We start from the raw sequence: 18,191 nt of genomic DNA on the forward strand, positions 1-18,191 counted from the left end.
AGGAGACAGCAGCCCAAAACTGAATTAGCTTTTTTTTTTTTGGCAGCTACCTTATTTTGTGACTTGAGATTGAGTTTGTGTTCAGTTAAAGTTACTGATGACATTTATAGATGCTGCTCCTGAGCTAAATGTCTCTTTATTCCTCCTGACCAGCAGTATCAGCAACACCTGGAAACTGGGTAGATATGCAGAATACTACTGAATCTACATTTTCACAAGCTTACTAGGTCATTCCTATGCATATTTAGGTCCTATGCCACATTAATACAGGTTAACCATTATTAAGGGAAGCTGAGATTGTGAGATGTTTGGATGATATTATTAATTTTTATGATTTTTAATGAATGTAAAGATAGATCTAAATTTTCTGATTCATTAATAGAAACTACATGAGTGGCCGTTTGTCACAGTCTAAAATTCTGGTTAAATATTCAAGACTGGCTTTAATTTGAGTTTATTTTCATTTAAAAGAAAGAAAAGACATCATCTTCTCAAACCTAGTGTTACACTTTATATAATAGTTTTACCTTATTTAAAAAATGAGTCACATTTTTTTCCACATTCAACATGGCTGAAGAGAATAGTAAGAAATTATGTTTGTATAATTAAAATTGTATAAGATATTTTGAAAGAGCACTTTATATAATAAAATTTAATATCTCTTTTCCTGGTAGTAGTTTAAACAGCTTTATTTTAATGTAATTTGCTCTCTGGCATTAATTCATCTCTTGAGCTTTTAAGCTGTGAGAATTTCTCCCATGAAAATGTTTTCCTAAATTCTGCACCTTTGGCTGTAATAACTTAGTGACTTTGTTTTCCTTTTCAATGGCTAGAATATCATACATTTTTCATGGCTAGAATGTGCGTGCCGTATCTAACACTGTAATCTGAAAATCGACATTTCATGAAGGTAGTAATTGATCCATTCCAATAGTTCGAAATTTGGTTCTGGTATTTACAAGGGTACTAACATTTACATGGTATTGTCTTTGCATTTATTTCCTAGGGATGTACTTTAACTCCATTGCCTCCAGTTAGTATTGCTATACGGTTTACCTATGTACTTCAGGATTGGCAGCAGTATTTTTGGCCTCAGCAGCCTCCAGGTGAGATAATTTAGAACTATATTTAACTTACTGAATATAAATGGAGAGAAAATATATTCAGAAATTAAAACTATTTAACAATGTGTTTCAAGTGTTTGAAATATTTGTAACTCATTTTAAATGTAATATTGCTGATTTCATTGCCTTTATCATTTTTTTCTCTTAAAAAAAGCTGTGTAGGTTGTTCTAGAGACAGAATTATTCTATACCTGACAATCTGTTTTTGAAAGCTAATATTATTTATAAAGCATTCCCTTGCTGTGGAACATCGTGTGCTGCAAATTAGTGTGTAATGAGTAAAATGTCTGCTTTCAGAATATAATAAGAGAAGCCGCCCTCATAGGCTGAGAACAGACACGCACAGAACCTTACAGAGAGTGGAGTTTGAAGGAGAGGGCTAAATAAGGAAAGCAGAAAAGAGAAAAAGATGTGTATATACATATACACTTATGCTTGGAAGAGCTGTAGAATATTTTAACTTGCATTTTTATAAAAATGTGATTAAAATTATTTTACCTACTTAACCATTGATATACTGATTCATTAACAGTCATTAATTATTAGCCTATAATAGGCCGGCTCTGCCAGGACACAGATATGAACAGACATTATCTAAGTTGTAGAAAAGCTCAGCCTGGTGGACATTTAGCTTAATTAAGTGAGGTTTAGGTTCCTGGATGTTTCTCTCACAAAAAGTACAATTATATCCAAGTCTATCTAATAAGAAATGTAATATAAACCTATAAAATAATAACAAGGATTTTACGAGCCTGAAAGCATTTTCCATTCTACCTTCCTCAAAGAGAAATAAATTATAATAAAATAATATTCTTTACTGTTTATTTTTGTTCCAAAATGGTTGGTTTGTTTATGAGATTGAAAATAGTAAATTGATTATCTTGGGATGATACTAAAATTAATGTAGTACATTTAGCTTTTGGTGGTTATATATACTACTACTGTTTTATATACCACTGAATAATTTGAAACTAATGTGCAGTAAAAGAACTCCATCTAAAACTACAACAGAGGGAAATAAAACCTAAGCTGAGATTTATTTTAGAAGACTCAAATGTTTGTTTTGGTAATTTTAGTTTCCAGACAACAGTACGCCTTTGTTAATGTTCTATTGCTAGTTTTTTAAAATGGGCATCAAAATATTAACCTTCTTTCTCAGTGGATTGAAAGCCATATAAATTTTTAATATTTTCTCTTTCAAAGGGAAGGGACTGAACATGTAATATTGGCCAGACACTGTGCCTGGCATTTTATATACTGTTTCAGGTAATTCCCATTTACCTGTGAGACAAGTATTATTATCTTTCTTAGAGAACAAAAGTAACTGGCCCAAGGGCACATGGTCAGCAAGTGATAAAGTTCACATTTAAATCCTGGTCAAACTCCAAGTCCCATCATCCTTTCATTCTACAGTGTAGCTTTTCAACTTTTAATTTGACTAAAAGTTTTGTACAGTTATAGTCTATTAATAATTTTTAGCTTACTGGTTTAAAAAATGTGCTTAGGACTTCCCTGGCGGTCCAGTGGTTAAGACTCCGTGCTTCCACTGCAGTGGGGGCATGGGTTCGATCCCTGGTCAGGGAACTAAGATCCTGCGTGCAGTGCGGCGTGGCCAAAAAAAAAAAAAAAAAAGGTGCTTATTATAAATTTTGAGGGCTTCCCTGGTGGCGCAGTGGTTGAGAATCTGCCTGCTAATGCAGGGGACACGGGTTCGAGCCCTGGTCTGGGAGGATCCCACATGCCGCGGAGCGGCTGGGCCCGTGAGCCACGGCTGCTGAGCCTGCGCGTCTGGAGCCTGTGCCCCGCAGCGGGAGGGGCCGCGATAGTGAGAGGCCCGCGCACCGCGATGAAGAGCGGTCCCCGCACCGCAATGAAGAGTGGCCCCCGCTTGCCGCAACTGGAGAAAGCCCTCGCACGAACCGAAGACCCAACACAGCCAAAAATAAATAAATAAATAAATAAAGTAGGGGAAAAAAAAAATTATTAAAAAAAAAATTTTGAAGCTCTTAATTCACATCTTATAGTAAAGCTAGTCATTGTGATCTTTATTGTAAGCATTCTTTAGTTGGAAAAATGGAATGAATTGACTTTAGAAAATTTACTGACTCAAGTAATTTTAATAATTACTTGTTTAATAACTAATTTTAATAATTTAGTTAGATGTAGATAATTGTCAAACATAATTTTAGCAAATCTGGGAGTGTTCATAACTCAACAGTAGACTTTAATTTTAGAAATTCTTAGTGTAGTGTGAATAATTAAAAACAACCATCTATTATTTCAAAGAGAAATCTTTTCGAAGTCTTTTAGAAGTATTTATTACTTCTTCAAGAGGGATGGAGCTAATGGGTGATATACCCTCTAAATTTTTCTCTAATCTCAGATACCATTCATAATGGAATGGAAATTCTTTTCTGAACTTCAGATATTTCTCTGTACTGTCAGCTGATACAAGGTTTTATTAATGATGACTAATTTGGGCTATTCAGAAATTATTGACAGCAAAACTGATGAATGTAGGTTGATGATTAAATTTTTTAATACTCAGATAATCTTTCTTTTAGATGCTATTAATCACATTCTGAGAAAATGAAATTTACAGGAATAATATTCTCTTGAGTAATATTTAAGGGCTATTTCAGAAGAGTAAAATTTAGAGTGCATAGCTTGAATACAGCACTTTACAAATAGGAATTAAATGTGTCCTTTTACTATAACATTCTTGGGGGAAGTCTTTAATATCTGACTGTTCTCTAACTTGCTATATATATCTTAATGTAGACACTTTTAAAACTTTAATTTCTCAAAGGGCTGACCTACCTAGATTTAAATTCTTATTTCTCCATTTTTGGCTAACTGATGGAAAACTTTTTTTTCTTGTTTAGATATAGATGCCCTTGTAGGAGGAGAAGTGGGAGGCCTGGAATTTGGCAAGTTACCATTTGGTGCCTGTGAAGATCCTATTAGGTGCGAATTTCATTATATCATTTGAATTATGGGACTTTACTTTTTAAATTATATTGATGTTGATTTTACTGTGTTTTATAATACTGCAGCCTCCTGGAATGAATGTAGTACTGGAAATAGAGACCTACATGTAACAATCTGTCCATCTTTTTTTTTTTTCTCTGTAACTTAAGAAGTAAAAGAGGGTTTAAAGTAATACATAAAATGTACATAATGTAATTTATTGATTATTCCTTATAGAAGTGATTCTTGGTATACTTTGGGGGAAGTATTTTAAATATTGAAAAGCACAGACAATATTTTATGTAACAAACTTTCATATGTCCATGACCCAGATTTAACAGTTGTTTTCATTTTTCCTGGCCACTTTTTCAAAATATACAAATTAAGACATAAGTAAGAGACACAAGGGTGACCTTATAGGTTACCCAGTTGCTATTCTAGAAGAACTACTGAACTTAAAAAAAAAAGCTGTTTCACAAGAAAATGCAGGGGTTGAAAAATTTAATCACTGATAGCAAAATATTTGGAAAATATAAACAGTGCAGACAGATATAGATACTGTCTCATTTGTTAAACTATTTGGTTATTTAAAAAATATATTCACATGTATACATAGATCTTTAATACTCTCACATAAAGGTAGAAATAATATTACTTTTAACTTAAAAATCACTTAAGGGAGACAATAAAGTGAGTATCTTTTAAAATTGATATTTATTATATGTGCCAGGCACTATACTAAGTAAGGAAGATACCGAAGTAAATAAAACAGTTTCTGCCTTCTTGGCATTTACAGTCTACTTAAAGGAAATAGATGAACTAATCACCTAAATAAACATACAATTACAAATTGTGGGATAATTTGAAGGAAAAGTACAGGATGTAATGACAGTAAAGTGAGGAACTAGTTTAGATTGATACGCTATCAGTAAAGTCTTCTCAAAGGAAGTGAAATTTATTCCGAGTCTCAATTAGGGGAGGATTTAGCCAGGCAAAGAGTGAGAGAATGACCATTCCAGGTGGAAGGAAGAGCCTGTGCAAAGTGCCTTGATGCAGGAAAGAGCTTGGCGAGTTTACTGAAGAAAATAGAAGGTGGCTATCATGGCTAGAATGTAGTGAGCAAGGGAGAAAGGGTGTAGGGTGGATTACAGATATATTTGTGGCCCTCCAACTGGTTCATTTATTTGAATTTCACTAAGGGAAAATTTTAGGGGGAGAGAAATAAATTAACCTGGTAGAAATCTGAAGGTTTAATGATTAAATATTTCTTACAAATTTATATCATCATGTGGAGTCAGTCAGCAAAGGAACAAGTGATTGAAGAAGAATACAGAAATAAGTTGAGGGTAAGACGGTGCACATTGGCAGACCATTTAAGTCAAACAGTGATTAGCAAATGTTGTGGGCACTGTGCTTTTGAAAAGGCAACTTTGGTAGTGGAAGAGGAAATGAAGAGGCTTTTTTCAGTGTCTTCTCTCCTTGTCAAAGAAATTGTTCTATAGTTAGAGGGAGAGGAGAGGCCATAGTCATAAAAGCTTAGGAACTGAATCTGTGGTTCATACCTAAAAATATTCGGGAGTATATAGTTTTAAACCTCTAACCATTCATGTCCTCTGATATCACATACTGTTTTTGGTCATTTTTTTAACATTAAAAATTAGTTTTATCTAAAATAATAAATTCACGTTCAGTGGAAAAAATTTAGATAACGTTAAAAAAAGGGCAGAAATCATATGTTTAGTAGCAAATGGTAGTCGTCAACTCTAATTCAAGCAAAAAAATCAGTTTATTGGAAAAGTATATGATAACTCAAACTCAAAAGTTTAATTGGGACCATTGTAGAACTGGGCTCAGAAAATAGGCTTGAGCCAAGGGTGCCTAGTTGTCCGGTTCATAACCAAGGTTACACTGCATTGTTGTGTAGTGCTGGCCCTGCTCTCACAGTGAATTCCTAACTGTACTTGTAGATTCAGTGTCTCAGACAGGAGTTGCTAGTTAGTCGAGCATCACCAAATATCAGAGAAGTGAAATAATTGGCCCTTTTGGCTTCTGTACTCTCCAAACATAAGAAGTGGGTTCAGAATCTAGACAGGAAGAAAAAAAATCAGTAAATTCATAATCCCCCTACTCATAGGTGATCACTGACAACAGCTTGCTTTATGTGCTTCCAGTATTTTTCATATGCATGAAGTAGGTATATATATGTACATGTTTATGTATATATATGCAACAAGGGCCCCCAACACCACCCTTAGGTTGATTTGCTAGGAAGACTCACAGGACGCAGCCATAGTTGTGCTCATGCCTATGATTTATTGCAGCAAAAGGATACAATGCAAAAAATGGCAAAGGGAAAAGGCACATAGGGTGAGGTCCAGAGCAAACCAAGGACAAGCTTCCTCTCCCAGTGTAGTCACACAGGACACGCTTAATCCTCCCAGCAATGAACTGTGACAACATGTATGAAAGGCTGTCTACCAGGGAAGCTCATTAGAGGCTCAGCACTTGGGGTTTTTAATCAGAGACTGGTCACGTAGGCACCCTCTGCCTAGCGTGTACCAGAAGGAAACCAGATGTTTGCATAAACCGTATTGTTTGCACAGGTAATTTAGGCAGAGTGAGCTATTCTTACCAGGGAATGGTAGGAATCCTCCTGAAATTCAAGTTTCCAGATGTCAAGCCAGGGGCCAACCTTGCAAGTAGGCCTTTCTAAGTATCAGGCCTGTTATGATAACTCTTTTCTGCATAGTATTTTTGTACATTTTATAAATGTATGTCATCTTGTACATTTTTTGTGGCTTGTTTTTGATTTTATAATTTCACATGAAAACTTTCTGAAATTTAATATTCATCTATAATAAGAGGTCAGCAAACTATGACCGGTGGACCAAATCTGGCCAATAGCCTGTTTTTGTATAGGTAATGAGCTAAAAATGGTTTTTACATTTTTAAAGGTTTTAAAAGAAAAAAAACAAGAATATAACAGAAACTACATGGCCCATAAAAAGCCCCAAATACTTACTCTCTGGTCCTTTGTAGAAAAAGTATGCCAATTCCTGATCTGTATCATGGTGTTTTCAAAATTGAGATATAATTTATGTACCATGAAATTCACAATTTTAAAGTATACAGTTCAGTGTTTTTAGTGTTTACAGAGCTGTGCAGCCATCATCAGTATCTAATTCTGGAACACTTTCATTACCCCCAAAAGAAACCCCTCACCTCTTAACTGTTATCCCCTCCTAGGCTCCCTAGGCCCTCTAGCTCTAGACAAATATTAATCTGCTTTTTGCCTCTATGGATTTGACTATTCTGGACATTTCATATAGATTGGGTTATACCGTATATGACCTTTTGTGTCTGGCTTCTTTCACTTAGCATGTTTTAGAGGTTCATCCACATTTAGCATGAATCAGTACATCATTGCTTTTTGTGACTGTATAATATGCCATTGTATGTAATACTACCACATTTTATTTATCCATTCATCAGCTGATAGGCATTTGGTTTACTTTTTGGCTATTATGTATAGCATAGTTTTTTCTTGCAGACATTAACTTTATATAAATGTGCTACTGTTTGCTAAACCAGGTGTTTACAGTTTTATTGTATTATAAATAATGACCACTTTTAACATATTTATGTGTACATCTCTGGTTATTTACTGAAGATACAATTCTAGAAGTAGAATCGTTGAGTCAGGATGTATATATACAGTATTAAAGCTTATGGATATATTTTACATTTTGTTTATTTTAGTGAACTCCACTTAGCAACTACATGGCCTCACCTGACTGAAGGTATCATTGTGGATAATGATGTTTATTCGTAAGTATGTTAAGAGTAGTACATTGAGGTTCACAAACTTCAGTAGAATAAATTAACTGCCAGGTGGTTAGCAATTTTTCTTTGTATCAGTTTCTGATACAGTTGGTTGTTGTTTTTCTATTTTTAAAGATCACTTTTTAGACTGATTGATACGTATTATAGATGTGTTTTAAGCTGTGGGCTTTGGAGATAGGGTCCTTAGTTCTGGGAAAATGAGCAATCTGAATCTTACTTGGTTTTAGCAAAGATGTTTTTAAGCAGTTTGGGATTCAGTGCATAATTCTGTTGAACTTTTCTTAGCTGGTAAGAAGCATTTGATAAAGGGCTTTGAAGAGATGATGGTTATCAAAATATGTGGGAATAATATTTGATCATTAAATGTCAAATAACAGGACATCCATGTCATATACTCCTGTGCAATAGAAAATTGCACAGGAAAAAATTGAAAATTACAGCGAGCACGATCCTGGAAGAACATGGGGAAGGAGGAACATAATTTTAGTACATTCTCATGCTTGATGCAGAACAGTGAGAAATAGAAGACTTTTTTTTTAATAATTAAAATAAATGTGTTGTATTTTCTGATGGTAAAAGTAACATGAACTTTTAAAATCAGATGATTTAGATGAATAAATTAAAAGAAAAAAGTAAAGACTACCTACAATTTCATTACTTAAAAAATAACCAGTTAGCATTTTGGGGGTATATCTTTTTAAGGTATATTTTTATATATTAATTTGCTTCATTCATTTAATATATTTATTCATTTAATAAATGTAGATCAGTGTTGTCAGTTTTTAAATTGCTGCATAGTATTCCATTAAGTGAATGCACCATAATCTGTTTAACTGAGAAAATGGGGCACTTTTGATCTTGTGGAAATTTTTATAGCTTCTTTTTTTATTAATAAATAGTGTAACAAAAAGCAGATTAAAATTATTATGGATTCTTGCTTGTTTCTCGTTTCGTTTTCTTTATTCCTAAAATGTAATTCTCATTAGATTATCATTGTATGTTGCCTGTCAGGATCATTTTTATGTTTTTTGATTAGTTTGTTTTGATTTTGGTTTTTCCTTTTGTGCTTTTTTTTGTCTAAGAACTTTGAAGTCTTAAGGTTTTATTTTTTTTAAACTTATCTAAATGGTCTGCATATGAATAACAGTAAGTTTAAGGGAGGCAAAATGGATTGCTTGTCCTTCTGTATAATGTTTTCATTAGACTGCATTTTGGTAAATATATGAGTCTTGCAGATTGCCATAAATAGGATCTTGTGTTTATTGTTTTGCATTTTAGTGATTTGGATCCTGTTCAGGCTCCCCATTGGTCTGTTAGAGTTCGAAAAGCTGATAATCCTCAGTGTTTGCTAGGTAAGATGTTTATGTTCCTTTCCTGAAATAACACGAATCTGTCTATCCTCCAGATCAGGAACACTGAATGTATTCTTTATACTTTATTTCACCTATCCGAAAAGTATTTTTTATTTTTATTTTTTTACATCGTGACCTCCTCGGTTAACTCCATTAACAATAAACCTTTGTCAACAGCAGTGAGTCCTTCTGGTTACTCTTTTTTTTAATATTTTTAAAATTTATTTATTTATTTATGGCTGTGTTGGGTCTTCGTTTCTGCGCAAGGGCTTTCTCTAGTTGCGGCAAGTGGGGGCCACTCTTCATCGCGGTGCGCAGGCCTCTCACTATCGCAGCCTCTCTTGTTGCGGAGCACAGGCTCCAGACGCGCAGGCTCAGTAGTTGTGGCTCACGGGCCTAGTTGCTCCGCGGCATGTGGGATCTTCCCAGACCAGGGCTCGAACCCGTGTCCCCTGCATTGGCAGGCAGATTCTCAACCACTGCGCCACCAGGGAAGCCCCCTTCTGGTTACTCTTGAATAGTACTAGCAGACATGCTTTCTTGTCATTTGGTTTTAACCAGTCTGTACCTCAAAATTCTCTGTATTTTCCCATGACCTGAGTTTTATCCTCCTGATGCTTTTATGTCACTCCTTTTTTCCTTCCTGTGGCATACTGTGCATCTTCCATTGTAGTGAGTGGAACCCCTTTTTGTCTTCTGCAGTCCACACTGAATTTGACAGTCTTCTTAGAGCCCTTCTATAGGGCTCTGTATTGTACCTGCAAATCTTTTTTCTGATAGAGGAAAAGAGGTGTTAATAATCTTGTACACATCATAGGGATATCTGAAGAAGTCAGTGGAATAACATAAATAGAAATACTTTAAAAGCTATCCATTGGTATTCAGATCCTATTATTATATCCCATGTCTAGAATTATCTTTCCCTTCCCATTTTTGTAGATAATATCTCTTTCATGAAATCTTCTGAACCCACCTCCTCTTTCCAGTCTTTTTCTCTCTTATATTTAATACACATGAAAATTATTTTCTTCATTTCTGTGTTCATCCATGCCACCTTTATGTCATTTAACCTGATAAATTACCGTTCAACCGAGGAGTTATTGATGACAATATTAGGGCATTTCTCTAAAGCATTTTTTTCTTGGGCTCTTTATCATTTATTATGTGCTGTTCATTAAATGCTTATTAGCACTGCCATCTGTGCTAACTATATAATAGTGAATACAAAGATAAGGTAAAATTCTTGCCATCAGTGAATTTGTCTTGGGGTATAGGGAGATAGTAGAGGGTTTATATCAAGAGTTTGAGTTGGATAGACCTTGTTTGAAATCCTAGATCCACCAGTTTGAGCAAGTTGCACAATCTCTTCCAGTGTCAGTAAGATAGAGGTAACAATAGTACATACTTCAGAGTGTTAGTGAGAGGATCAAATAAGATCATGCACATGTGTGTTTGTGTATCACATTTAACGCAGTGCCTGTCTATAATGAGTATTCAATAAATGGTTTCTCTTGTTTAATCATTGATTTACTAAATTATTAAATTTAGTCACTAAATTTTTTCCTAGTTCCTTATTATTCCTCAGCCGCTGACTTTTGTGATAATTACAGAGGACCTTAGAATTAAAAGTATTCTCATTTTAAGTTTCTGTCCCATAATCTCACCCTGTCTCTTTAACTTTGTGTTTATATGACTAGATTATAGGATTATGTAGTCATATACTACAATAAGCTATAGTCGTATAGTTTATATGACTAGATTATAGGATTTTCCTACTTGTCTGAAGAACTCCAGAAAATGTTCCAGGTTTATTCAGAACTAGTTGGTGAATTCTGAAACTTGGATGTAATTAGTATATTGTATTGTCTAATAATTTTAGTACTGATGGTTCTTCTTAAGCTTTAATTTCTTTGTGCAAACATATCTCATAGAAGCTCTTTAGAATATATCAAACCTTTTCCCCCTTTCTTATAATGACACAAAGCATATCATTAACATGCAGTTGAAGCTGAAATAACTTCATCCTACATGATTTTTAATCCTGTAGAAACATATCTTTAGAATTTATTTTTATTTTTATTTTTCTAATGGATTCAGAATTCTAGTAGGGTGGCAGCTAGGGAAAGAAGACCACTACATATATATAGTAATATTCTTGTAACTTGTACAACTTAATGAGAATAGATACTATTTGGCTTATTCAGGCAAATAGTAACTGCTTAATATATTAGGTTCAATTATTTTTTCCTTTCATTCTAGAAGTAATTCTAAGGAAAAACTGTTTTAATATCCTGGGCTATGGAGAGAAAGCAAGGCTACCTTTGAAGTAGGATTACTTTTTGGATAGGGTAGAAAAACTGAATGGTTCTTTTTCTATCATATCTTAGCTAATAGCTTTTGTGAACAGACATGTACTTTTATTTATAGGACTGATTTCTTTCAGTTAATGTTTTAAAAATGAGTAACATTTTTTTCTATGTAGGTGATTTTGTCACTGAGTTTTTTAAAATTTGCCGTCGAAAGGAGTCAACTGATGAGATTCTCGGACGATCCACATTTGAGGAAGAAGGAAGAGGTGACACCTTTCTCCTTTTTTAAAAGTTATTTTCAAATGTTCCAGCAACTTTTCATCTATTTTTCTAATTTGAGTTACGTTGGGGAAGCAAGTTTTGATGAACTAGGCAGCTACCGTTTTCTCCAGGCTATACCCTGAGCTTAAAACATTGTGTGATTAATAAGTTCTTTCCACCAAAAATGTAAGATATTTTGAAAAGCAGGGTTTTAGAGGTTTATTTTTGAAGTTCCCTGGGCAGAAATTATGCTACACCTTTGTCAATCATGCATCCATATAAAGCTGAACATGTGTATTAGTAAAAAGTCACTAATGAAAAGAGTGACTAAAATATTCTGTACAGTCATCAGTTTATTCATCACTTTAACCTGCCAAGGTTGGTGATATAATATGTATTCATTTCTGTTCTTTTTATAGAAGTTGCTGATATAACTCATGCTTTGTCAAAGTTGACAGAACCTGCACCGGTTCCAATTCATAAATTATCAGTTTCAAATATGGTACACACTGCAAAGAAGAAAATACGAAAACAGAGAGGTGCAGAAGAATCACCACTGAATAATGATGTCCTCAATACTATTCTCTTGGTAAACTAAATGTAATGTTTTTATATGTCTTTATGCATACTCATTTATTCATTATCTATTCAATCCCATCTATGTGGCAGGCACTGGATTGGGAATATAAAATGAGTAAAACATCGTCTCCACATTGAGTCCCCACTAGTGTAGTGGGAAGAAGGAAAGTAAATAGTAGTTACAGTACCATGTTACATGGAGAATTCTGGCAAAGGGGCTGTGAGAACACAGCAGAGGGTGCATCTATCTCTGTCTGAGCAGTGTGGGGATCCGGGAAAGCTTCGTAAAGAGGGACATTTGTGCTAAGTGTTAAAGGGAAGAAGGTTTAGAAGCAGAGAAATAGCAGAAGCTGAGAGAGCATGTTGGACAGTTTGGTATATGGCAGGGTACTTCCCAGAGGGTGGCCAGGGATGAGGAGAGTAGCAGGTAACCTGCCATGTTGAAGCACTGGACTTCATCTTAACAGTTTAATGCCATTTTAAGCAGAAGGTTGACATGATCAGAATGGTATTCTGGAAAACTTTCTTTCACAACAGTCCAGAGAAAACTTTATAGCGAGTACTAGAAGGGGCTAGGGTGTCTCCTAGGTATAGGGTGGTGGAACAGGCCTGGCCTAGGAGCCATACACAGGGTTTAATCCTAACTTATGGTATGACTTTGAACAAGCCATTTAACTTCAGGTTCTTCATCTGAAATGAGTCTAATAAAAACCTGTGAGATTGTTGTGAGTACTAAAGGACCTTCTGTTACACTGGCATAAAATAGGCCTTTGCTAAATGATAGCTACTCTTACTCTAATTGTAGTTGTAATCGTACTTCTGGCAATTTGTGCACTAAGACTTTCTTGGGAAAAACCTTCAAGAGTAGTGCAATGAAAAGAATATAGGACTTGAAAACTTGATGTTAATCTTATCCCTGCTCTTTACCTGAGCAAGACTTTTAGCCACATTTTTAGTTTGTATATTTGTAAGATGTGGGCACTGATAACGTAGTTCACATAGTGGTAGGAGAATAGGCTACTGTTTGTAAATGTGCTTAGTAGTGGAGGTTGGCACTTGGTAGTTCCTCTCATTTAAAAAAGTCTGTTCAGCATGTTCTGTAATACGTGGCAAAGTATGCATAGTAAAAGGAATTACAAGTCAGCAGTACCACAAAACACTTGGGAAGAATAGTGATAAAAGAATTGAAAGTAAATTTCTGTAGAGAAGGCCCCTTCTTAAGAATGTATCCGTAGAGATTTTATTCCAGTTATATAGCTTTTTACCACTTCTCCACACCCTGTCTCACACACAGACACAGACACACAGACACAGACACACACACACACTCCCTCACACATGTTAACAGAAATCATGTGGAAAAGATATACTGGTCATTACAGGTTTAGTCTGCTTCCCGCTTTCTATGGGTATCTCGTAAGATAAAATTACGGGTCTTTAATATCATACTTTTAGCATTTCATATATAAAAACCCATGGATGATTCTTCTCTACAGAGCCTCATGAATGTTTGGGTGTTTTAAAATTTTCTTTTATAGTTTTGTCTTTTTAATAATAACATTAAAAAAAATTTAATGACATTGGATGAGCCTGAAATCATAGTGAAGAGATTCTGGTTTTGCCTTTTGTAAACTAAACAATTCACAGAACCAGGTGGTTACATTCAAGAAAAATCTGATTTTAAAATTGACTAGTCACTGAAACAATGTATTTTTGAAGAAAAATAGAAAATGTTTGGATATTGTAGAACTAACTGGGCAGTACAGTAAGAGCATTCTCATCATTTTAAAAACAAAACCATTAAAAAGTCAGTGTTTATATGAGTTACAAAAGTCAAAATGAGAAATTTCGTTGAAGATGTGATTATTATTTTCTTTCTTCCTCCCTCCTAAGTTCTTATTCCCTGATGCTGCTTCTGAGAAACCGTTAGATGGGACTTCTTCAACAGACAACAGTAATCCTCCATTAGAGAGTGAAGAATATGTAAGTTAATTAATTAACTTACATATTAATGTATATATATGTAAGAATATGTAAGAATTATGTAATATGTAAGAATATGTAATATGTAAATATGTAATATGTAAGAATATGTAAGTTAATTACTTACATATTTAATTAATATTTTTTTTTATTAAAAATTTTTAAAAATTTATTTGTTTTATTTATTTATTTTTGGCTGCATTGGGTCTTCGTTGCTGTGTGTGGCCTTTCTCTAGTTGTGGCGAGCGGGGACTGCTTTTCGTTGCAGTGCGCGGGCTTCTCATTGCGATGGCTTGTCTTGTTGCAGAGCCGCGGGCTCTAGGTGTGTGGGCTTCAGTAGTTGTGGCACGTGGGCTCAGTAGCTGTGGCTCACGGGCTTAGTTGCTCTGCAGCACATGGGATCTTCCCGGACCAGGGCTTGAACCTGTGTCCCCTGTATTGGCAGGCGGATTCTTAACCACTGCACCACCAGGGGAGCCCTAAAATATTTTAAATGCATTGAATTTCTAGGGGTTTTGCTATATTTCTAGCAACAGTCATGAAATCTAGTTCACAACAATGACTACTGTAAACAGTTTTATAGCTCTACACCTGTCATTTAAGCTTTCTTTTCTCAATTTATCAAAGACTTGGATAAGGAATACGTGAAAATTTTCTAGCACTCACTATAAAGCTTTCTCTGTTTTGAAATAAGGATCTTTTTATTTTAAAAATCACCTTAGTAAAACTTGAGTGAAGATGATATCATGGCCTTCATTCAGACAATGCCCTACTATAGAATATTGGCATAGATACATATTTTGTGTAGAACTTTTCTGGAAACAGTGAAAAAAATAACAAATATATTGTGCATGGTTATAGGATTGCCTTCATTTTACACTTTTCATAAATCATCAAATTTACGTTTTGCAGCAGATTCTACTTTGTATTTCAAAACTGGACAGAGAGTGGAAAATTCTTTAATGAAGTAACATGTAAAATGAAGTAAAATTTTCATGTTTTCCTCTTTCAAGTCTTTGATAAATTGAGAAATGAGAGTTTAAATGACAGGTGTGTAGATATATCAAATTGTTAACAGTTATTTTGGGGAAGTGATTTCGTGAACTGAGGAGGAAAAGCAGGCTTTACATTTTCAGTTTATACAGTTCTGATTTTATGTTTTTGATTTTGACAAGTGTGTACTCATTTGTAATTAAAAGATTTTTATAACAACACATGAAATTCGGAATATATCTTAAAGATTCCACAGAAGAAATTGAAAGCTATAACTTTAGGCTCACTAAACTATAGCTTCACTTTTTGATACTTACAGACATCTTGAAAACATGGAGCTGCCTAAGAACAATTTAGGCAATACTGTATTAGACATTTGATAAAAGCCGGTTTGGTAGGATAGATTAATTTCAGTATTAAAATCTCTACCTACACAGTTTTTGATTATACAGGTAAATATGTTGTTAACAAGTTTTGCTTTGTTTCTGTTTCGTTAAATTTAGAACCTCTACAATCAGTTCAAATCTGCACCATCTGATAGTTTAACATACAAATTGGCTCTGTGTCTTTGTATGGTCAATTTCTACCACGGAGGACTGAAAGGAGTCGCACATCTCTGGCAGGAGTTTGTTCTTGAAATGCGCTTCAGATGGGAGAACAACTTTCTGATTCCAGGGTAATAATTTCAGTTTCCAGCTTTAGAGATAGGATTTTTGTTTGTTCGCAAAATTTGACTTTTGACCCATTAATTCTCCTCTTCTAGGAAATCTGCCCTAAGAAAGTGGTAAGAAACTTAGGACACGATTTCTTTTCAGAGGTATTCACTGCAGCAAATTTATAATAGGAAAAAAAAAGTTAAACAACCTAAATATCAAACATTAAGGAGTGGTTAAATAAATCATGATATGTCTCTATAATGGAAAGTTTTTTTTCCAAGAATCTCTAATAATATAGAAAGTGATCACAATATTTGTAGTAAAGTAGAATATAGTGTTATGTATACAGAGTGCTTTCAACTATGCTTTCAATTATGCTGATAGAGAATATTGAAAAATATATAGAATATATATAGAAATATGTATAGAAAAATAATTGGAAAGAAATACAACCAGATGTTAACAGTAGTTTTCCCAGGTGTGAATTATGTTTTTATTTTGCTCTTTATACATTTGTGTATACATTTGTGTTCTAAATCTTCTGTCATGAACATACATTTTTATAGTTGGAAAAAAAATCTTTAAAGTTCATAAGTTCAGGTATTAGACATTACCTATAATTTTTTGGTATAATTTATATTGACATTTCATTTAAAGAGTTTAGTTAGCATATATGTTGGTACTGCATAGGTTACTGCCCATTTACCTGTGCTACTCAAACTAAGGGAGGAGAGTCATGATATAAGTAATATAAAGTGGTATTTGATCCAAAAATGTTTACTCTTCGGTCTGCCAGCCTCTGCTTAGCTGGATTCTCTCTTGGCTGATTACTGGGAACCTAGTGATTTAGCCTAGGGGCAGTCCAGGCTCCTTTTAGCAAAAGAGAGGTGGAGATCAATGGATTTTATATTGAGAATCCACCATAATGATTGAGAAATGAATATATAGTATAATCTCTTTTGTAAGGCATGAAATACTACATGCTAGCTACTTCCTAGGGTGAATTTCTAGGCTTTAAAATTTTTTTCAAGTTTCTGTTAGCTTGAGAGCTATCACTAGTTTGCTGTTACTGTTGGTGAATTATGGACTAGGGGGATAAAATAAATTTTGATCTTTTAATTTTATTTGGTCCATCTCAGTTGCCTTATCTATAGAAACCTAGTTCTGATTTCTTATCAATGTGACTAAAATATATGGTAGTATAAAAATATGAATATCTGAAGCAGTTTTACTAAGCTGTTTTTCCCACTACTTTATTTGATAGATTAGCAAGTGGACCCCCAGATCTAAGATGTTGTTTACTGCATCAGAAACTACAGGTAAAGATTTCCCAGTGACAGCATATAAATGTGGTCTTGGTTCAATCGGAGCTTATTCTGATATTAAATGTGATAATGGATTATAGGCTATTCTCATTGTCGTGCTGTAGGTTACTTAAGTCGTTGTCATTCACAACAAGGTCCCGGGAAAGGGTGGAGAATGAAAATAAAATATTCAAGTAGTGGATAGATTTTTATTTTACTGTAACTGTCACCAGCGGAACAGCAATTTCCTCAGTCCTTGTCCTCCCCAAGGAAAAACTTCAGTCGAGAGACATAGAGCAGTTTTAAGCAGTGGAAGTTTTATTAAGCAAAGCGGAAGTACACTCCTGAGAAAGGATGAGAGCAGGCTTTCTGGAAACCAGAAGCCATCCTGCAGTGGGGATACGGTTGGCTTTTCAGGCGGAAAGTCCCTTCATGTGTCATTTGACTGACAAGTTGATTGACAGCTTTAGGTTACATAACTTTTCTCCTCGTGCGCAGGCACTTAACGCATAAGCACCCAAGTGAAACCCATGGGCGTGGGGGGAAAACCGTAGTGCTCATTTATTACAAATACGGCAAAATGAGCCCTGGGTTACTTTGAATCACCTTTTAGGTCTTGGTGCTCCTGCGCCAACCTATGCTGGTGGGTTTTATCTAGCTTGGTGGTAATAAGGCTGGAAACTTAGCGGTCCTTGACCACAAAAGGGAGGATCTCTGGGCGTGTTCTGATCACCGGCGTCCAGATGGGGGAGAGAAGGATGACCCTGTCCAGAATGGGGCGGGGACCTGCTCATGTCTGACTAACTGCCTAACAATT

The 18,191-nt window shown here is 34.8% G+C and overlaps 1 protein-coding gene across 2 annotated transcripts in view; it reads left to right on the top strand.

Moving 5' to 3' along the window:
• Positions 1-18,191, top strand: part of RAB3GAP1 (RAB3 GTPase activating protein catalytic subunit 1) — a 110,632-nt gene that overhangs the window by 58,122 nt on the left and 34,319 nt on the right. For both annotated transcript variants that reach the window (XM_057551843.1, XM_057551844.1), the window contains exons 8-16: positions 1,007-1,106; positions 4,010-4,091; positions 7,854-7,922; positions 9,216-9,289; positions 11,772-11,864; positions 12,279-12,448; positions 14,332-14,421; positions 15,918-16,090; positions 17,335-17,389. In XM_057551843.1, coding sequence (XP_057407826.1) covers positions 1,007-1,106; positions 4,010-4,091; positions 7,854-7,922; positions 9,216-9,289; positions 11,772-11,864; positions 12,279-12,448; positions 14,332-14,421; positions 15,918-16,090; positions 17,335-17,389 — 906 coding nt within the window. The remainder of the gene's footprint in view (positions 1-1,006; positions 1,107-4,009; positions 4,092-7,853; positions 7,923-9,215; positions 9,290-11,771; positions 11,865-12,278; positions 12,449-14,331; positions 14,422-15,917; positions 16,091-17,334; positions 17,390-18,191) is intronic.

This window comes from Balaenoptera acutorostrata, chromosome 8, assembly GCF_949987535.1.
Source record: "Balaenoptera acutorostrata chromosome 8, mBalAcu1.1, whole genome shotgun sequence".
In the NCBI taxonomy this organism is placed as follows: domain Eukaryota; kingdom Metazoa; phylum Chordata; class Mammalia; order Artiodactyla; family Balaenopteridae; genus Balaenoptera; species Balaenoptera acutorostrata.